The following is a 21589-nucleotide window of genomic DNA, read 5'->3' on the forward strand; positions in this document are numbered from 1 at the left end:
GCAATTTTTCTATTGAGGTGTGTATTGTTCTTCCAAATTCAAACATTTTTCACCAGGTCTGATGTACATGGCAATTTTGGTGAGTTTTCGAGTATGTTTAGGGCCTCAAAAACGCGTGTCTTTGGCACGAATAATAGTAATAATCCGAGCAGTTCCAATAGGGTCTTCGCACCCGTTTGGGTGCTCGGACCCTAATAAGAATCACAAGGGTTTCAATAGGGTCCTTGCACCGGAGTGCTCGGACCCTAATAAAAGCATGAAGAAGATACAGTGTACAATAAGTACATAATATTGGAGAGTTCAAACCTGCTAACCAAGATAGTTCAACAATATATGTGTGTTTGTGTGTACAGGTACAGCACAATGCTGGCGTGTTGGGAGACAAACCCCTCAGACCGACCCACCTTCACCAACCTGGTGGAGACGCTGGGAGACCTGCTACAAGCGAGGGTGCAGCAGGTCAGCGATTCTACTTCTCAGGCTTTTTCTTTCTTATCTAACAAAGTGTTTTTACGCAAAAAGGCCCCACCTGTCTCACAAAACGTGTTGCAAATGCCACAATTAGTTTTTTCTCTTCAGCAGGATGGGAAGGATTATATTCCACTGGGATCTTTTGTGACTGGAGACACTGGTCGCTGTGAGGCCTTCAAAGAAAACCCTCTTGCGGTCACAAACCTGAGGTAAAGAAACACAAGAGAATAAAAAGATCATGTAAAAGTCAGCATGCCTTGATGTAAAATGTCATGTATGTGTGTATGAGTAATGAGGTATAGTGGAGAAGTGCTGTTGAAAAATTAAAAAAATAAAAATAAAAATGCAACAAGAAAACTGAAAGTAAAACTCAGACTCAACAGGAAGCAGGTTTAGAAAGCAGAGAAATTCCCAGCTAATGTTTTGAATCTGAACCCATTCTGTCCAGTTACATGAGGGGTTTGGCCACTCTGGAAACTTTTGAGGAATTGCCCTGTGAGGAAGCGGACGGTCCTGATGTAAGAAAACACCCTCACTTCTCCTTGCACACATGCACCAAAAGAAAGAAATACAAAACCCAAAGCCACCAACAAGTACGATTTTTTTTTCTGCAAAACAACAGTGACATTGATAAGCTGCATGTTTTCATCCTCTCTGTTGCAGGATGAGCAGAGTGACAGTGGAATGGTTCTACCGTCAGAGGAGCTGAAGCACATGTTGAGGAACAGCAGCAGCATGAACGAAAAACTTAGCAGGTGAGGACGTCCAGTCTGTGACCTCTGGATGTTTGACTCATCTCTTCTGGTCCAGACTGTAAACAATATGTGGTATTGCACACATTTAAGAAATGATGCATTTAAAACTATTTCCATGGGTTGTTTTTTTTAAAAATATATTTTTACAAAAAATTCCATGTCCAACATTCCTCATACCTTTTCTCAGTAATCAGTGGCATAGCCTTTATTTGCCACCACAGCAATCAAGCAGCTCTTCTCATTTCTAACCATCTCCACTGGGATTCTGGGCCACTCTTCAGTTCCCTCTACATAGTTTTGATGGATGTAGGTCTGGACTCTGGTTCATGTTCATATTGTCTTCTGTTAACCATTTCTCCATCATTTTGGCCGTCTGTTTCACATCGTTGTCTTGTTGGAGGATCCAAAGCTGCACAGGGACAAGTTTTTCTGCAGACTGCTTGATGTTTTCCTCCAGAATCTTAATGTTCTCCTTTTTTCTCATGATGCCGTTTACTTTGGCAAGATTTCCTCAATCACTGACTGAAAATTATCCCGAAAGGATTACATTCCCACCACCATGCTGGACCAGTCTTGTAGGAACTGTACTGAAATGTCTGTATTGAGATGTTGGTACCACAATTACCGAGATTCATCAGGATGGTCTTGGTGCTATTAACATTTTTTTTTTATATAACAAAGCTTGGAATCACTGCCTGCCGGTGATGTGTCTCAGAGGAAGGAAACAGCACAAACATATTGACTCTGTGCAGAAAAATACAACTTATTTCTTAAATTAAAGGTCTGATAAATGTGTCATACAGTGACTTTTATCGATAAATCATTGCTGGACTCTCGATCTGTATCTCCTTTGTGTTTAGGTTCTTCAACTTTAAGTGCCGAGACAACCAGGTGCCCTTCCTGTGCAATGACATCTCGGGTCTCCATGACAACGAGCCCTCCATCCTGCCGTGTGATTGGGAGTCTGACGAGGGCGGCTCCCCTCCTCCAGACTACAACTCTGCCTTCCTCTACCCCTCCCTCTAGCATTTACTTCTATGTAATCTGAAAAAAAAAAAAAACTTCATACAGGGTTTATATATTTTCCTGCTCATTGTTTTTAGTCACTCAGAGCTTATCCAGCTTTTACACGTTGCTGTTTGCATCCTCTACCTCATTATCGGATCTGCAGGTCAAAAAGCCATTTATTTGCCTTCCTTCAATATGCAAAAATCACATGCTGTTTTTACAACAAAGCTTCCTCACAATTATCAAGTATTATCTCAGAGCTTTCCTCAAGAGCAGCTAAGTATTACCTGACAGTACTTATTCCATGCAGAATGTATTCACTGAACTATTAGAGCTTATTGTATTGGTACCTCGTGCTTGGAGCTTTGTGAAGAGGAGCACCGCTGTAGGAAATAAGCGTTCCTCTGACACAGCTACTAAATGCTGGAAACAAGTTATTATCCACTGAATTACAGAATGTATCTATCTGTATTTATTTTATTCATAGTTCCTGTGCCTTAAATTGGACCTTTTGTGATTGTAAATGACATTTAGTTTCCAGTTTATGAGTCACATCGAGCCATACATAATGCAGTAAAATCTACTTTCAAGAAAGTTTTAATATTAAACAAATCTCAGAAATGAGATGATTCAGTACCTCCCCAGTGAATATTATTATTATTATTAGACTGTACTGGTTTTAGCTAAATGTGGCCAATAACCTGGCATGTATTAAGCATCAACAAAGGTTTTTAACTTTTAATTCTCTCACATAATTTTTTTGTTTGAGCACATTTTTTGTTTTCAAAGAATATGCCAATTTCACTTGGATCACCTGAGGTATATACAGTTGAAACCAGAAGTTTACGTACACTGTATAAAAAGACATTTTTTTTCCACTCTCTGACATTAAATCAGACTAAACTTTCCCTGTTTTCGGTCAGTTAGGAATACCAAAATTATTTCTATTTGTTAAATGCCAGAATAATGAGAGAGAATTTTTCATTACTTTCTTCAAAGTCAGAAGTTTACATACATTTTCCATAGTATTTGGTAGCGTTGCCTTCAAACTGTATGACGTGGGTCAAACATCTTGGGTTTCCTTCCACAAGCTTCTCACAATAGTTTGCTGGAATTTTTGCCTCATTCCTCCTAACTGGACTGGTGTAACTGAGTCAGGTTTGCAGTGTGTTTGAGGTGTGCCTCCAATTAACTCAAATAGTGTCAATTAACCAATCAAAAGATTCCAATGCCATGACATCATCACCTGGGCTTTCCCAAATAGTTTGTAGGCATATAAAATCTTACTGTATGTAAACTTGTGTCTTTGAAGAAAGTAGTTAAAAAAAAAAAAAAAACTCTCTCATTATTCTGGTTTTTAGCAAATAAAAATAATTTTGATAATCCTAAATAACCTAAAACAGGAAAGTTTAGTCTGATTTAATGTCAGATAGTGAGGGGGAACAAAAGGCTGTATGCCTTTTTATACAGTGTATGTACATTTCTGGTTTCAACTGTAAATCGCAAAATGAACTGAATGGATTAAACTTCACTCAGGGGAGCAGAAAATGAATGTTCACTTTTGGTTTAAATGTTTTTGTACATTTAGTGAGCATAAGTCTGTGATTTGGACAAGAAGATAGAGCTGCAGGAGGATAGTACTTTCATTTTTTTTTTTTGTCGTCGTTTTTGTTTCTTGCCTTTTTGCTTTGTACCTACTGTAGCTTTAAGTGTCAAAAATGATTAGTTGCAGCTCTATAAAAGGCCAACTAATCCCCTGATGCAGACTCCATATACACCTGCTATTAACATTCATATACAGATTGCAATAATGTTGTTTTCCATATTTTATATTCAGATGACACTAATGTTGGGGTCCCAGTGTCAGAGGCAGTGGTAGAAAACACAGTTGACTTGTACCGCTGTCTCACTAAGTGAGCGAGAACTGCAACCCATTTTCTGTTATTACAAAAACAAATTTAAATGATTGTTGCTAGCAATGTGCTATTTGTAATTCTTGCCAATTTAAAAATATTCAGAGGAATGTACTTCTCATACATTAAAATCCTACCCATTTGTTGACAATGTTTCTCCAACGTGTGTGTAAATGTTGTAAAATATCTCCGTTACAAATTAAAAGCTCCACAACTGCAAAAACAGTCACGATCCCATACCGGTATCAGTTTTGGTATTCTTTATTAAAATACTGCTGTACACACAAATATTGCAAAATTTGAGACAAGAACACAAGAGGGGCATAAAACATACTAAGATGGTGATTGTAGGTGTGTCGATGTGGGGGGTGGAGAAGAAGGTCGTCACTAATATTAACTGGAGTGTTTGTGTTATGATGTGGAAATACAGTGATATGAACACTGACATTGTGTCGGCCGAGTCGGGGGGCATGTGTTTGAAAGTGTGTGAGTCTGTTTTGAGGGTTTTCTAAAGCACCACATTCACCAAATATGTTTTTGTCGGTTCGTTTCACTAAAACAGAGGAAGTAGTACATGATCTAACACAGCCAGCTCCCTGCAGGTTTGTTGCCCCCAAGAACAGACTTTCAACTTCCAGGATGATTTGAAAAGTTCACGACTGAAGCCAAGACACTGTGTTTGATTATTGCCTCCATCTTGATTTGACAGTGTGGTTCATACCTGTGATCCTGTTGTTCTACAGTCTTGTGTTTTGTACACATTCAACAGGAGCTTATAAGAGGAAAAGAAGCAGAATCAAGAACAGTGCTCCAACGCTTTGGGTTGTTGTTTTTACGGGTAAAGTAGGTCTGAAACCAAATTAGTTCATTCAATTTGAAGAGAAATTCTTACCAAAGACTTAAATCATCAACTGAAAATAGACTCTGTGCTTCAGGGCAACATGAAATCCATCTCCACAATGCCGTACACTTCCATTAACTTCCTAAAACCTCCATCTGAAGACGTCCCGCCCACTCCACTGTAGCTCATCTATCTGACTGGACAGGGGGTGGCCAATGACAGCCAAACACATTCAATCATTGGGCCCCTCCAGCTGTTCGTCATCCTGAGAGAAATCCAAGCCATCCGGGTGAGTGCAACAGCCAGCGCCACCGCTTTGTCTCCAGCACGTTGTTTGTATTTCATGATCTTAAAAAGTCAAATAAAACAAATCACAGTTGGTGCCCTGTTCCTATTCTCCTTCACCCTCCGTCCCTTCCCCTTTACCTAAACCCCTGCTGGAATTGGTCCACAGAATAATAAAGAGCAGAACTGAGGCAAAATAAGAATTGCCCTCCCGTTTTCCATCATGCATTCCTGCACAACAGCTGAGCAATGAGAAAAAGCAGCTTGGAAAAAAAAAAAGTCACAAAAAGCATCACTTTTTCTCAAATGTCGAGGCGCCCAGACCCCCTGAGGGGAAGTAAAGTTTGAGGATAAAAAGAGAGGGGGCAGTAAGAGAGAGACAGAGATAAGGGACGTTGGGGGTGAGAGGACGGGCGGGGGACAAAATAAGGACATTCCACAAAGAGGCAGCTGTGGCTCCACCTCAACAGAAGCCCCACCCACGGGCTACACCCAAGTGCTGGACAGCAGAACCAAAATGACCCACCCTTGAGCAGTTGATGTCACATTAGTGTCCATTAACCAAAGGCGGTTGCTGAATATGTAACAAACACTTGGTAGACGGCATCAGGAGAAGACACCCCTTCCTCAACTGAAACCACGTTTTACCCCCCAGAATCCAAATCCTGGTCCATGCTAGCCCACCCAGCCACAAATGTGAGGCTGATGTGCCATAATCTCCTGAACCAAAATGTCAAAAATCCTTTTTTTTTTTTTTCCAGTTTTACAAACCCCCCCCTCCCCCCTCCCACCCAAGTGGTTTGTCCTTACTCAAAGGGAACCAACAACCAAGGCGAAGGTGGGTTGGCCCATTTCACGAAATAGGTGCCATCCCGTCCTCGTGAAAGCCTTGAGTGGTGTGTCCCATCTCCTAGTGCGTCAGAATGAAGGGGTGTGGTCTCCAACTGGAAGAGAGATGCAGTCTATAGAATCTGGATTTCTTTTTTTTTGTCATTTGTTTTAATTCTGAGTCTGCTCTGGTATTTATGTCCATGTGTGTGACTTTAGCTCTCTCTGTGCACCCTGTAGGCCACTCACACATATTCATAAAAATAACAAAAATTAACAAAAAAATTAAAATCTTAGTGCATCCTCCACAGAAAAATAAACCCCAACTGTAGAAATAAACAATAAAAGCAGGAAAAAAGTTCAAAACCTCATGTTTTGTTTCTCGTTTTGTTCCCCAAATCTAAAAAATGTCATCATACTCGTTCGTCACAGCTTCCATATTTGTCCTTAGTCTTTTTTTTTTTTTTTTTTTTTCCTTTTGTTTTTCGATTTTCAGCTGCGGGGTTTTAGGAAAACTAAAAAAAATACACTTTAGAAAAGCCTTCCTGGTGGACAGGGTCAGTGTATGTGACTGAGGTTCACGAAGCCCTGCCCCGTTGCCTTTGCCATGCTGATGTCGTCTCTATGAGCCTGGTCCTCCGCTGTAGTGCAATAGTGTGCTCCAGGTCTGGCCAGTCCCACCCCGGGCCCAAAGAGGGCGCTACAGAGAGCCAGAGGCAGCAGCCTGCAGCTCCTGGAAGGTACTGTCAAAGCAGCGCTTCAGGTCCGAGTAAGTCACAACCAGGACACTTTTCTCATCCCGAGACACCAGGCTGATCTTCTCAGGAACGCCCGCGTCCAGCTTGAAGGAACACAGGAAGATACAGTTGAACACTCTTTTTTTGTTTTTTTTTTAACAACAATCAGTAGATTAAACAGTCCTTGTTAGAAAAGTAGCTATTCTGATAATCAACTGAGGTCATTTTTTCAAACAGCGCCCTGTGTACACCCAGATGACCCTATAAACTTGAGAAAACTATACATAGATGTTTCTGTGCATGTAGATATAAATACAGCCCAAAAAGTCACAGTTCTTATCAGCTTCAGACGTATGAAGTGAAACGCAGCACAACAGAAGTGAGAAAATACAGACACCATCAGTTTGTGATAAATCTATCAGGAAGTTAAGTAGGTGGTTGCTATAATGCTTGTGGGATGTAGGTTGGAGTTTTCTGTGGTGTTGTTTATTGGAAAATGCTACAGTTAAAGGCACAGTTTCATTGTTTGTTGTTGCTGGCTCTGGAGAGCGAAGTCGAAAATGAATTCATAAGTGTTGACAGATTTTGTAATTTCCGCTCTTTCTGGACATGACCAGCTGCTAACCAAATACCAAATGTCTCTAGTGGAAGGAGGCCAAAAATCAGACCTACTTTTACCCTCTTCTGCAATCTGTTGTTGTTTTTAGCCAGTGCAGTTGAAGCATTGACACAAAATGGGGCAAAAACTGCACGACTGACTGACTGACTCATCCATATTATAAAGTTCTTTATAGTGGACACCTTCAATTGCAGCAAATTCAATATATGAAAACAAAACAGAAGAAAGGAAGAAAGCTCACTGACTTTGTTGAGGCAGGAGACAATGTGGCTGAGGTCAATCCAGGGCGTCCCTGCTTCTGTCACCTGGTGAAACAGGTGATCCCGGAAAAGCTTCAACAGGTAGCGGTCGCCCGTCTCTGACCACGTCGGGTCCTTCTGAAACCTGAATTACATGAAATCACATACTAGTAACAGAACCACACACTACACACAGCGAGGTAACTTCATACAAGAGCTGCTTACTCTGGCCGTTCGTTGATGGTGCCCAGTTTGGCCAACAGCCGGAAGAGACGGCCGTTTTGCACCTCCTGCAAATAAGCACACAAGCAGATTCATAAGTCCCAAATATCTTCGTCTGGTGAAAAATGGACAAAACTGTGAAAGTAGTATTATCTTTATGAGCAGTTGCACAGGAAGCACCCTGGTGGAAACAAGCCAGTGAGGCAGAATCACAGGCTTTCCAGCTAAACACATACACATTTAACTGAAAAGGGGATTTTTAAAACTAGCACCCAGCGAAGAAATTAGTGTGCTGCTGTAGGCTGTAAAATCCTTCTTGCTGACATTAAAAACAAAAAATACTCATTTACACCAAGCAATTAATGCTGCTTTGACCCACTGTGATTTGGATTTTCCACTTCTACAGTAGCATAAAGAGAACAGGGCTATGGGGTGTGTTAAAACTGTAGGCTTCGAGCTAAATACACCCATATGCAAACAAAGAAATAAACTGATTAATACCAAAACATTTCTGATATTTAAGTCAGTGGAATATATGAGGATTTTATCTTTAAAAATCAACTCCTATAAAATACAAAGGCTACTCATCCCTGCAGGAAACACTGTCAGAAACTGAAACCTCTGTTACTTGACTTGTTGTCCATAGATGGTGTTGAACCCTGTTTTCTCGCAAGTTCGAAAGGACACTTCCTCCTTACTGTAAGTCAATTTCATTTTCTTCTAAACACATTTATTTTTGTCCAGAGTGTCATTTCTGAATTCAAAGAAATACAAGACAGCATTACTCTAACATTACTGATCAAACAGGCCCCAAAGTAAAAAAAAAAAAAAACATGCAACCTAAGCTGGATCAGCTAATGTATTTAAATGCTGACAGGGAAAACTGCTGATGAAAACTTTTTACGTTTCTTCATCAAATTATTCCAACAGGTTATAGCTCACCTTCATCTCTGCAGATATAATTTACTCCTGCCACTCCTTTCTCCTCTCTGCCTGTCTCACCCTGTCAAACACTTTCTGCACTGTTAGACAAAACGACAGTTAATGAAAACCAATCAGCCGATTGTGCTGGTTTCTGCCAAAGTGTATTTAGGATTAATAATTTACTTTTCTGCCTCCAAATCATTCACATCTTTCTCCAAAGAGAAAAATAATCTAAAATCTATCTGGATCAGCACTTGTTATGAACAGCAAAATGCTACATTTCTTAAATGGAATTCTACATGTTGTAACATGGGTCAGAAATCTGACATTTTCATGACGGTTTTTAATTAATTTGACAGTATTATCCACAAGAACACATCATGACTCCACGTGGCTGGTTGGATCTGGCAATCTTGTAGTGAATTTACCGTAATTTCCGGTTTAGGCCGCTACTTTTTTTTTGTCCACACACTTTGAACGCTGCGGCTTAAACAATGATGCGGCTAATTTATGGATTTTTACGAATTTGCCTCGAGACGAAAGTGACATTGAGAGCAACAACGAAAGAGAGACTGAGGAAGTGCGTGACGAAGTAATTCTGAGGCTGTTTCATTCTGACACTGAAGAAGACGACTTTAGTGGGTTTAGTGCAGGAGGAAGATGAAGACAGCGATCAATGACTTTTCCTGGTAGGCTACTGTATTTTTTTATTTTTTTTTTTAATTAGCCGTGTTACAGGCACTGTTCGGAAAAAAGCATTTACGATACGTATTTGTGTACGTTACTAGTACGTACTTAATTTAAAGTTTAAAAAAATCTTTCTGTACAACGTGGACACCTGCGGCTTATAGACAAGTGCAGCTTATATATGTACAATTTTTTCTTTTCTTTTTAAAGTTAGTGGGTGCGGCTTATATTCAGGTGTGCTCAATAGTCTGAAAATTACGGTAACAGTCATGTGCCCAAGAGGCAATCTCTGGTCATAAGAGAGGAAATCACAGGAGTTAACTGAAACGATGTCAACTCAAGCTGATTGGCTCATGCCAACTATCAACTGTCTAATTGATGTTAAGAAACACAAACTGTCACACAGATGAATTAATTTCCCTATTTCAGATGCTAAGGACATCTCATAATCTCCTCCACCACATAATAAAATTCATGTATTCTGTCAATGTCAAACTGTTAATTAGTACCTTAAAAACCTGAAAATTTTAAATAATCTTAACCACAAGCAGAAGAACGACAAACAGCGGTGTTGCAATGATGAGGCCAAAACGGAAGACCTTTAACATTTTACAGTAAGTCCTTCTCATGGTGTGAACTCAGCATGTAAACTCCGGATTTAGAAGAAATGGGATGGGGGGGGGGGAAGAGACTTACTTGATCTTTCGTCTGGATTTCATTCATACATATAATGTGCTTTAGAAGTTTTAAACAGTTGAAGCTTTTTGTCGACCTCAACTTCTGGATTAATTTCACTTGGACAATTCCGTGCTGTTCATCTGGATTAACAAACACCAGTTTACGTCAACCTGACTACAAATGAAAAAGTAGTTCATGTGTAGGTTTATCGAAAATGATCATATTTTTAGAACAAATTCTGCTTTTCATTGCATCAAATAAGGATATTGTGCAATTTTTAAAGGGAAAGACTTTCAGCTGACATAAAATGCAAAGATGGGCTGATAAACAGAAAATGCTTACACTTTCTGCCCCGGTGCAGATATCTGCAGATTACAGGCAGCATCAGCCAGAAAAGCTACACACATTTCATCACAACAGAGTGGCACTTCTTGCTCTAATCTTCTGCCGTTGCCTTAACATAAGTTGCAATCATCTCTCCCTTTCAACTTTGCATTAGTGGTGACAGAATGTACAGTGAGACCGCCTTGGCATCTAGTAAAAATAAAAAATAAAAAAGTTTGGAGGTACAAATATCCACACAAACTATGAGATTGGGTGCATTAGTAGAGGGCAGAAGAGGAAGTTGGGGCATGAACAACGTGAGAAATAAGATCAGATCACACATTCACATCAACATGGGGAAACTAAACTCAAGACCGACTGCAAACCCTACAACAACCATACAACATGTGTGAACGCAAACTTCCCGTTCAGGAGAGCCAAAGTCCTACTTCGACCCACTGCCCCAAAATATCAGCCTGAAGTAAACACGACTGAATCATACATTTCCTGATATGCGTTCAGTCAGTGCACCTTTATGAGACAAAGATTGCTGCATTTCTGAATATAATTCCAGCACCCTTCATATTACCTTGGCCAGGTCCTCTTCAATGACATCATTCCTCATCTGCGATGCATCTAGTTGTGTGTAGAATCGCGCTCCAATCATTGGCATAATGTCATTGACACTGCGCAGGCGAGACTGTTCAGTCAGCAGATACCTGCATATACATACACACAAAAACTCAGTTACTGTTGTGCAGATCACAGGCAACTTTTACTTCACAACAGAGAGGCATTTTCTTCTTTGTCCTCATCAACTAGTTAATGTGGGCAGTTGCCTTTTTTTACTCATATTCTGCTTTTATGTATCATAGATGAAAATGCAAAAACACTGCTAAAACTTTATCGTATCTTTAATGGCTTTCATTTCAGTGTCATTATTAGGTTGACTATATCACGTCTGACAATTAAAATCAATTCAAACATAGTTTAGCAGGAACATACTTTTGCAGATATGCCCACTCATTAAAAAAGAGCAGATATTACTTACTAACCAGACTCCAGCACTGTCTGATTGGCTGGTTTAGATTTGTTACACCTGGTTGCACCATTTCCAGGAGTTTTGGAAGGAGCAGGTGAATAACCAATCAGGCAAAACTACTAATAAAATCCGGTGTGAGCTCAGCCAACGTGTCATTAAGCCACATTGGATGGCAGTATGAGCACACTGTGTTTAAGAAGAAGTTCAAGTGCAAATACATCAGTTTTGTCAAGACACAAAGGTCAGTTCTAAAGTTCTCTCCGGGTATCTACAAGTGATAAGTCAATGTACTGTAAATACAGCAAGGTCATTGCCATTAACTTCACAGCTCTTCATATGAATGGCTGAAAGTCACAACAAACACATTTCTCAGCTTGTCGGCTACTGGGAAGGGCTGCTGTCTCACACGCAAACGTGCCACAACAGTTTCAGCTACACCATTTTATAAAGTGAAGATGACTGACGCACAGTATATGTGCCTGCTGTGGGCACCAAAGCTGTTTAAAAATTGAGATCATATGTCTCCTAAACCACAGTGCTTTTGAAACTTCATACAGTTTTTGACTAAAATGCTAACTCAAAGATTTAAACTGCACCTTATGCAGATGCCTGTCAAATACTGGTTTGAAAGCCTTTATTCTTTACAGACGTTATCCTGAGCTGACATCTGAAAGGCACAAGATAAAACTGTGACAGCTTTGGGACAGCATGACTGTCATACAAACATGGGACTGCAGCTTGTGGTCAAAGTAATTCTAAGGAAGTTGCTCACTGCAAGAAAACTGATGTGCTCGAGCAACAACATGTAAACATACAGAAGGTGTTTGATGACATACAGAATGCATGCTGCAGCCCTGCTCTTACAGAATGAGGTTCTTGAGGTCTGAAGAGTAGTTGATAGACACCAGCTCCATGGCCTTTTGCAGGTTCTCCCTTTGAATGCCAGCCAGGGAGTTACATGCCAAAGCCAGCACCACCTTGCCCAGCGACACTAGATCTGCTTGCTACAGGACAAAAAAAAAAACATCACAGAAACACACATAATGACATAATGTTTCATTTGAAAAGAGCTTTAACCGCAAATGCTCAGGTTGTGAGGCAAAGGAGTTATTGCTGCAACAGGCTAGTCTTTTCATGTGAAGTTAACTTGAAGCACGATAAATAAAGCAAAAATACCTGGTACTGTGGCATCAAGGCAAGATGATTGGTCTGACTGTTGTCAAACGTTAAGACATCGAACACCCCAACACAGTTCACCCGTAACCTTGAAAGATAAGAGATCATTAATATAATTAGTATGTGTCATTTAGTGGACACAACCACATGGTTGTGAAAAAAGGAAGCCTCGACTGAAAAAGCTCTTCTGCTTTTAATACGGTTTTTACAGTTAGTGATATGCACACCTGAAGTTGAAAACGAAATTCATGCTGTCTCATACAAAGACATTAACTGGAATAGGAGACAGGCTGTAATGAACAGCATTAATCTACCCCTGCTGAATGATGAGGTGTCATCTGCTGAGTTGTGTTTTTTGTGTATACCTGGTCTTGCCAGTGATGAGAATCTTGCTGGGGTCCATGACACGACAGGCTAGGCCAGCGGTGTGGATGGTGCGCAGGGCCGAGCTGAGCTGGACAATGTAGGCCCAAATCAGGGACTCTGGCAGCAGACCTGCGTGCTGCCGTGGTGGAGGAGGTTCATGTTGTCCTGCACATGGAAACATGTGTTATCACACATAAGCAGCCTGAGGTTTAGACATCACTTATGAACTAAACCTCAAACTGTCACCGACTTCCCTGATAATCTTATCTTCAGCACAAGCTGAAGCCAGGCTGACCTCGTTTTCCTTATTGATTAAGCTGCTAATTATGTTGTCGATTAATCCAATCACAATATGGTTTCTTCGTCAGAAAATAATGAACGATACCCAACATAAATCAATGAAGCTCAGTGTAAAAACTACTTATTTTGTGCCAGAGCTACACGTTTTACAAATGCATAAAACTTAACTCGGCACAAATAAGCAGCTGGACCTCAGGGATGTTCTGCATTACTACTTGCAAAATGACCTGAAAGATTACAAGATTGCTAAATAATTAGGAACAATTTTCTACCCATCAACCACGAGTTTCCACTCTACTATGAACAAAATAAATGTGAGGAAACGTAGCTTACTGGTAGCAGAAAACATGTTCTTACTTGTAATCTTCTCTTACCACTAACATGAGCCACTGACATTGTGTAATGTCAACTAGGCGACAGAGTTTTAGGGTGTGCACTACACAATACAAACCCACAATGTCACACAGACCACGCCAGAGTTGGATAAAAAGTTTGTTTCCCTATAGCATATTCAAGAAAGAAATACTTCTGGGTAATATCATCCAGTGCTTCGGGGGGTTTTGGCATCAACAAGACACTTGTGTCTTTGTGTCTATACAATTCATATGTTCATGTTCCTTATCAGTGTTTGCTACAGACAACACACAGACAGAGGTCTGGGTGGTTTTGCTTCCCCTGTCTGTCATTCCTGTAGGTAGGCTATACAGCAGCACCTGCCTCAGGATCAGTTTCAGCCACAGTTTCCTCCAAGTCCTCACGTCTCTTTCGCAAAAAACACGCACATGCCAACTGTCAAACTAGGTCAATGTACAGACTCCTGAAGTCCTGAAGATTCAATTTTAGGCCTCTAAACATCTCAGAAAGGTGTCTTCATTTTAGTTCAGCCAGTTTGGTTTTTTATACACAGTCTAAGCCATCAAGTGTTTAACATGTGCACAACCGCATGCAATATACACAGGAAATCGCACATCCAAGTAGACCTGGCGGTATGACCTCATTACCAAACAAGTAAACACAGTCTAGATGTGTGAAATGGAGGGGCACAGAGAGGCGGCTGAGGTGATGCTGGGTCTATTTCAGGGTGGAAGAGGAAGGGAGGAAAGACTAACTCACCCCACTTCCTCTTCGTAAAGTACGAATCTGCTGCTGGGTCATTGAAGTGTCTGCTGAACATGGTTTCTGCACCTGCATGAAAATCATAAGAGAACACCAACGCTGGGGACAAAAAGGGAGAGGGGACAAATTAGACCCTCAAGTGCTTTTCTTTGTCACTCTAAATTATCAAATTTAAGAATGAAGTGCATAACTCGAGTGTTTATGAGCTAAGTGGGTACTTCATTACTCCTGGTAACCTCAGACAATGACATGTCAGTTAGGAATATTAATGTTAGAGCATAAATGCATGTCACCGTGATGTGAATAATACTGGAGCTGAATTTCTTCTGAATTCTGTTGTGGTTAATGACGAAAAATGTAGAATCATTTTAAACAGCCTAAAACAAAAAACTTTAACTATGTAACCAGAAAACTTTAGTATTGAAGTGATCATATGCAGGAGACACATGCATTTGATTAAATCCACACACGAGTGAGGACACATTACTGGTAGCAGAAACTCACAGTGGTCTCCAAAGGCCTTGGTGGTGAAGACCTCCCTCAATGTAACAGAGTTCGAGTGCTGAATCTTCTTCCACATGTCCACCAGCATCATGCACTTGGTGTTAACAAGGCGGAAACCTGGCCACATAACAAATAAAAGACACATCTGTATATGGGAAATTAAAAAACTAAAAGATATGCTGCTGCATCCTGTGCGACCTTTAGACGTGATAACACCAGCACTACATCCCATGCATTTCATATTTATTCTAAGAAAAGTGAGAAAACAAACATGCCTTGCATTGTTCATTAAAAGTAATAACTTAAGGATTTATAAATGTCAGTTTTATTTCTATTTCATGAAACTATGCATTACTTTGGTTAGAGAGGAGTAACTGAAGAAAGATGACACCACTAGAGGCACTAAGACAACATCTTAAACTATACATATTCTTGAAATGACTCAATACATGGTTACATTATTTGTCAGGGCGTTTCTTTTTTCATTCTGCAGCATCTGTATTTTGCTTCTTTGAAAGACTTGTGCGTTCACATTTCCTACCGTGTATCCTCCTCAGGCAGTAAGGCAGGTCGTCCTTGCTGTTGACCGCCTTGTAGCAGGAGGTGATGTAGCTAAAGTTGCTGGTCTTCTGCATGCGGTTTGGAGGAGGGAGGGGTTCGAGGGGAAACAGGCTGTGGTAGCTGTCCACCTCAGATGGTACGTCTATGAAACCCAACAGCAGTTTCACAAGAAAAAAATAAGTAACACATTACTCACAGGCACGCAACCAAAAAAAAATAAAAAAGATAGACTGTAATTAGACTCTAGGTAATCACACTTGTGAAAATTCTGACCAAGACTAAAAAAGCACTAATGTCTGATTTTGTATTATCACATGATTTGTTTTCACACATGCACGATAATGTAACTTTGACTATTGACAGCTTTGGCTTAATACCACAAATTTAGCAACAAGTAAGTGAGCGAAACCAAGACCCACAGAGCCCACAAACAACATACTCCACTTAATGTGACATAAAACATGCAGTGTTGGTTTGTTTAGCTGTGAACACCAACATCAGTCCTGGCTGTATGTTAACTTTTTTGCACAGTACGGGTGCTACAGAGGTTGGAATTTTTGCAGCAGGCCACACAATTGTAGCACAAGTATAAAACAACTTCTGTGAAACCAACAACGAATAGTTCAGTCCAACACGTAGCATGTGTCTGATAAGGGACACTATTGCTGCATACAAAATCAAACCCGTAATAAGAAATATTTTCAATAGCAGATTTTATTTATTTTTTTGCACAAAATGACAGACTGCAGAGACACAACTCTTGCTGTACAAATCGTCATTCTCACTCTAACCTCACTAGATTTACGTGGCTGCAGGTTTTGGTTCTGCAGTTGCAATGCAGAAACTGTGTGGCTTCACGGCATGATGGGAAATGTTGGGCTCTCACCTGATCTAAGAGCTCACTGCTTTAGATGTGGCTCAACAATATGTTTTTACAGAAACTTTAGATTTTTGTTGAATTAGAGAGATTTTGGTTTTATATGGTCAGTAGTGATGTTTTTCATAGGCTGAATACATTCCTATTACAATATATCACAGTCCAGTTCTATTGGATATTAACATTTGAATAATGCAAATATGTAAGTATTTACCAACACGAAAACTTCTGAGAAGTGGGATGTGAGGATTCTTAATATGACATCTGTACAGATATGAACAGACTAAAAAAAATCCATGTAAAGTGGAGACCGAAGAATCAACAAAGATCCAAGATTGTTTGTGTAGTATTTAAATAGGCTGCACTGCCGTGATACAAGTATTGGAAAGTGCGCACAAACTGATATATGGGTCTGACGACATTTGATCAAATCAGAATCATATCTAACAGGATGCAAGCGTTTCTGTGACTTCCTGCATAGTCTGAAGGCTGCGACTATACTGCAGCTGTTTGTCTCTGCTGCTGCCGTTGCCTGCTCTCATCTCGACATAGCGTCTCTAAACTTTTTTTTCTTTCATTTCACATTTAAAGCCATTGAGTTGCGTTTCGTCTTTCGTTTCTTCCTCATAGGCTCGTTTGGGTTATTTACGCAGCCCTTGAAAGTACTGCCTCACTTTCCTTTGTCATCTAGTTATCTTGAAAAGTCAAGGAAAGGATGTAGAGGAAACCGCATGGGAATTATGGGATCGTTTTCTAGGAATTGTGAAAACTGGTGTTTTGTAGGGCTGTACAGGGACATGATTTTAGGTCACAGCGGCAGACTATGACTTCCACGTAGAAAATTCACCTCAAAACCAAGCATACAAACCCTAACTTCACACACACATGCAAACTGTATTGCACAGCCTCGACTGTGGTAAAGTCTTTTTATTTACAGCATAGACCTATTTCTTTGTGGTACATGCAACACATGTGTCACTGCTACATCCTGCAAGAGCATCGAAATGCTTTTTGTTTGATATAATGTATTTAACATGATGCAAAAACATATCTGCTGCACACACAGATAAATCATCACATCAGTAGCAATGCTTTGTCGTGCTAACACAGTGGACACTTTACCTGGATTCTCTGAGTGGTCGATTTGGGCCATGGTTATTAGATGTCTGTTTATCAACTCCTGAAACAAGAGAACAAGGATTTCAGACATTCCCGGTGGAGAGGAAGAGAAAGAGGATGACTGGTGAAAAAAGAGCAACTGGGCAATACCTGTCGGAGCTCATCTGCCATGAAGAAGGACGGGGCATTGGCTTTTGGCTGCATGTAAGCCACATGGGGTGCAGTGGGGGGGTAGATATGGTAGGTAGGAAACACCTGCAATGAAACCAGAAAAACACAGTTTCCTATTTATGGAGAAATGAAAACCAAGTCTGATCATATGTACGCTGCTTTTAAGTTGAAATTGGTACTGTTACGCAAATGAATGTGATGGAACGAAACTCTTATGCGGATGTAACAATGTCATTGGAAACCAAATTACAACCTTTAGTACTCCACCAAAAGCTTAAAAAAGCAGAATGTCTGCAGTGGTCTGCACGCAATCATACACTAAAGCATTATGTAGTTTGCAAAAACAAGGACCGAACACTGCTGCCTCCTAAAAGATCACCATACCAGATTGAGTCTTAAGAAACAGATTTAAATGTTTTGCTGTAGTTGACATTCATTTTTTTCCATCACTGTGTAATGCTGCATCTTTCTATGTTTGCTTCAGACATTTAAAAGCCCTATGGGGTGTTTGCAACTTGTATACGTACCATCCCAGCCATTGGTGCTGGGGTGTTGTCTGTGTAAAAGTAGGTGGTCCCCCCTACAGTCTCTTTCTGGATTATGTGTGTGCCCTGGTCAGATGCGGTGGTGGGCACCATGTAGTTGGCAGGGTTTGGGGTATGACTGCGTCGACGAGGAGCAGGCGAGGTGTGTGGTGTAATTTTTGGGGAGTGGAGAGGGGAAGATCCCGCAGACAAAGACATGCCTAAAATTGGAGATTAAAAAAAAAGAGCTACTATAAGAAAAGGCACAGAGCATTCACTGGCTGCAATTACATAAAATGTTTGATAGAAAGATTGCAGATTTTGTTTCACAGCGGCACAGTAGTCGTGCTATACACAAGAGGGAATTCCCATACTTGCTGAACCAAACAATTTCAGGGCTAAAAATGGAAAATAAAACAGAGTCATGCAGAAAGTGGAGCAAAGCAGATATATAACAGAGGTAATTTCTCAAGTGGTATTTCTCCACAGCAAACCCTCACCTGGAGCCAGAGCAGCAGCTGTGGAGCTGCTGAGACCAGGATGTGCGAAGAGAGGCGAGGGGAAGGCCTGGACAGTGGACTGAGCCATGGTGGCCATACGTGGAGCTCCCTTAGGGATAAACTCACTTGCTGCCGGGTTAGGAGCCTGGTGAAACAAGCAACACCATGCAAGACATACAATAAATCTACCGCTCATGGAAAAGACAACTCAATTTGGATGTAGATGCAAGTTTAATTTATCATACTTTATTGCTTATTAACAAGCATGTAAAGTGCTTTAAATATTTGCTTTGAAATGTTTGTGTGCTCACCTTTCTCCTTTGGGAAATGCTAAGAGCACCAAAATCACTGAACAATGAGGATGTCGGGGAGTTCACTGGATCTGTGAAAGATCAAGCGTAAAGAGTTGGCTTTTAAAGTTCAGTGTATGAGTGTCGGCTACTGGCCCACAGAGCTCTGAGACCAACTCACCATGAGTGCTGTGGCTGTAGTTCTTGGCACCATCGTTGAGGAGACTGGGAGAGCTGCTGCTGGTAGTCATCCGCTAAAGAGCAGCATCAAGGAGAGATGTGCAAGAAATGTCACTCTACTGAGCATTTATGTTCATCAATAAAATATCACCAAATACTCTTATGCCATGACAAAAAGTGTGACTTCAAATAAATCCTGCAACTTGACAGCATAATAACCAGCTACATGTAAATTATTTAAATAACTAATAGTAGTACCTCAGTCTATTTTACAAGCATATCATAAGCAGAAATACTTTAATGCCATCTATCTGAGGTTAGATGTTTACAACAACTGGACATATCTGGATCCTTCCTCTTGTACCTGCATCATTGAGTATTTAGACTCTGCTGGGCTTCCAAACCCATTGACTCCAATGAAGCTGCTGCTGAAGTAAGAGTTGGTAAGATTGGCATCGCTCAGGGTTGCGCCCTCCATCCCTGGGACTGTGGGTGACAAAAACCAGTTTAAGTTTAGAAAATAGTGACTGCAGCTAGTATGATATAACCAAAATATAATTCTATATAGAGACCAGAAAGTAAAGTGTGTATTGTAATGTCAGCACTACAGTGTTCCCTCCTTGCTCATTCACTGAGCTCATTAGAAAGCATGTAAACAGTTCACTACTGCAGAGTGAGACACTACTACAGCCTGCCACAGGGTGATACCCACCAGGAGTGTCTTCTAACAAACTTTGTAGAGACAAGTTACACTTTCTGAGGACTCAAGTTGAACTGGAAGCTTTTAACACTTGACTTACACGTGGTTGTTGGCTACTTGCTGTTTGTTTACGCTGACAAAACACGACAACAAAAAGCAAAAACAATGCTCCGTGAACTGCTAGCGGGGGTATGCTAATGTTAGCAAACACCAAACTTACACACGAACAGTAACACTACACTTCACAAAAACAACATTTAACTGGAGAAAAAGTCACGTCACCAGTAACAATAGTGATATCGCCTCTCTGAACGTAAAGCTACATGTAGTAAAGTTAGTTAAACACGTCAAATTAATGCTAGTTTAGCTAGCGCTAGCCAGCTAATAGCTACTCCCGCTAATGTTAGTGGATCGCGGATTTCTGCCCACTCACAGCTGTCATACAAAAACAACAGGCCTCCTCGGTGTGAGCTGCAGCAGCATGGCTAATGTTAGAGATTGTTAGCAGGTCTAACTATTGCAACCTCCTGACGAACCTACTGACTAAACTGCTAAAGACAGCAGTGCATGCTAGCTGCACACGAGAGGCTCTGGCTCATGTCTGGCAGGTAAACGTAAACCACGTTGTTTTGGGGTTCGGAGGCCTCAGTGGATCCTCGGGCTAAATTTTAACAAAGCTCAAAAAGGCCCAAAAGTAAAGTCACAGTCAGTTACTCACTGGTTAACAGCTGCCCCTCCAGAGACGTGCCTGCAGGCCCCAGTGGTTCGCTCTTCTTGGACACACCGGTCCCCCCACCACCCGGGCAGGTGGCCGCGGAGCCGCCGAGGGAATACCCCGCTGGCGTCCCGCCACCGCCGGCCATGGACAACGGGACGGGGCTACCACCGCCGCCGTGCAGCGGCAGGTTTGCCATGGACGGATCCTCATGCAAGAACTGACACTCGTCTCCATAAAAGCAGGTTTTGTCTTTCGCGTAGTATCGGCAAAACTTCACCTTGACATTGGGTATCCCGGCACCCCCGAGCGGAGCAGCTGAAGGTGGGAGTCCACTGTTCATGGCACCGCCGCTGCCGCCACTGCTGCCGGAAGACACTCAAACATAGAGACGCAGAGAGCTAGCGTGCTAGCCAGCTAGCGTGCAAACAGTTTCCCCTTAAAGGAACGGATTAATATCAGTTCAGCTGGTGAAGAACACTTAAGATCCCGCAGTACTCACATTCTAAGGCTAAGATGCATTTTGGTTTAAAGAAATGTCATTGCATGCGTGAAATCCTGCTCGTCGTTGTTGTCGCTCTCCATGCAGCTGCCTTCTTCGCAAAGTAGCCTGTTGTTGTTTTTTGCTCGCATCAGGCTGCTCTGCTACACACCAGCTAGCATGGCTTTGCATTGTGGGTACAGCGCTTGGCAGAGTTTACCTGCTGCAAATGCGAGCCGCAAATTGAACCTGCAGCACTGAGATACGGTTTATTAGCAACTACAGGGGAACAAGTCTGAAAGTTGTCAGGATCTGTGGTTTTAGTCAGTGTCATTTGCTGTCTGCATTGGTTAATACTGAAAAAAAGAGAGGATTGAGCAAAGACAATCGAAACTTTACTGAATTCAAAAATATAGCCACACCTACACATTTGAAA

The 21589-nt window shown here is 41.2% G+C and overlaps 2 protein-coding genes across 3 annotated transcripts; one reads left to right on the forward strand and one right to left on the reverse strand.

Annotated features, from left to right (window-relative positions):
- Nucleotides 1-359: 359 nt before the first annotated feature.
- LOC103376013 (fms related receptor tyrosine kinase 1) lies at nucleotides 360-2876 on the forward strand. 2 transcript variants are annotated; one of them, XM_008306353.1, is made up of 5 exons: nucleotides 360-459; nucleotides 580-680; nucleotides 920-989; nucleotides 1135-1226; nucleotides 2087-2876. In XM_008306353.1, exons 1-5 carry the CDS (start codon nucleotides 364-366, stop codon nucleotides 2250-2252), a joined length of 525 nt encoding a protein of 174 aa, XP_008304575.1. In that variant the 5' UTR covers nucleotides 360-363; the 3' UTR covers nucleotides 2253-2876. The 2 variants fall into 2 exon arrangements, with proteins under 2 accessions (XP_008304575.1, XP_008304576.1); XM_008306354.1 differs by having other exon boundaries at nucleotides 583-680.
- Nucleotides 2877-4392: 1516 nt separating this feature from the next.
- Nucleotides 4393-21325, reverse strand: pan3 (poly(A) specific ribonuclease subunit PAN3). The gene is made up of 18 exons (XM_008306355.1): nucleotides 20676-21325; nucleotides 19622-19743; nucleotides 19259-19331; nucleotides 19099-19169; nucleotides 18788-18932; nucleotides 18291-18508; nucleotides 17743-17847; nucleotides 17596-17653; nucleotides 15577-15738; nucleotides 15036-15152; nucleotides 14529-14630; nucleotides 13115-13280; nucleotides 12750-12837; nucleotides 12438-12577; nucleotides 11121-11250; nucleotides 7922-7986; nucleotides 7703-7841; nucleotides 4393-6942 (listed from the first exon to the last, which is right to left on the reverse strand). Exons 1-18 carry the CDS (start codon nucleotides 21013-21015, stop codon nucleotides 6802-6804), a joined length of 2382 nt encoding a protein of 793 aa, XP_008304577.1. The 5' UTR covers nucleotides 21016-21325; the 3' UTR covers nucleotides 4393-6801.
- Nucleotides 21326-21589: the final 264 nt, after the last annotated feature.

Source organism: Stegastes partitus, unplaced genomic scaffold (genome assembly GCF_000690725.1).
Source record: "Stegastes partitus isolate 25-593 unplaced genomic scaffold, Stegastes_partitus-1.0.2 Scaffold3645, whole genome shotgun sequence".
NCBI classification, from domain to species: Eukaryota; Metazoa; Chordata; class Actinopteri; family Pomacentridae; genus Stegastes; species Stegastes partitus.

Excerpts from the sequence above, each read along its gene's own strand:
- LOC103376013 (XM_008306353.1), top strand. The coding sequence starts at position 364 with ATGCTGGCGTGTTGGGAGACAAACCCCTCAGACCGACCCACCTTCACC. Across the intron at positions 460-579 it reads TACAAGCGAGGGTGCAGCAG|CAGGATGGGAAGGATTATAT; the intron begins GTCAGCGATTCT and ends TTTTCTCTTCAG. Across the intron at positions 1,227-2,086 it reads ATGAACGAAAAACTTAGCAG|GTTCTTCAACTTTAAGTGCC; the intron begins GTGAGGACGTCC and ends CTTTGTGTTTAG.
- pan3 (XM_008306355.1), bottom strand. The coding sequence starts at position 21,015 with ATGAACAGTGGACTCCCACCTTCAGCTGCTCCGCTCGGGGGTGCCGGG. Across the intron at positions 12,578-12,749 it reads CCTTGATGCCACAGTACCAG|CAAGCAGATCTAGTGTCGCT; the intron begins GTATTTTTGCTT and ends TTTGTCCTGTAG. Across the intron at positions 7,842-7,921 it reads ACCATCAACGAACGGCCAGA|GTTTCAGAAGGACCCGACGT; the intron begins GTAAGCAGCTCT and ends CATGTAATTCAG.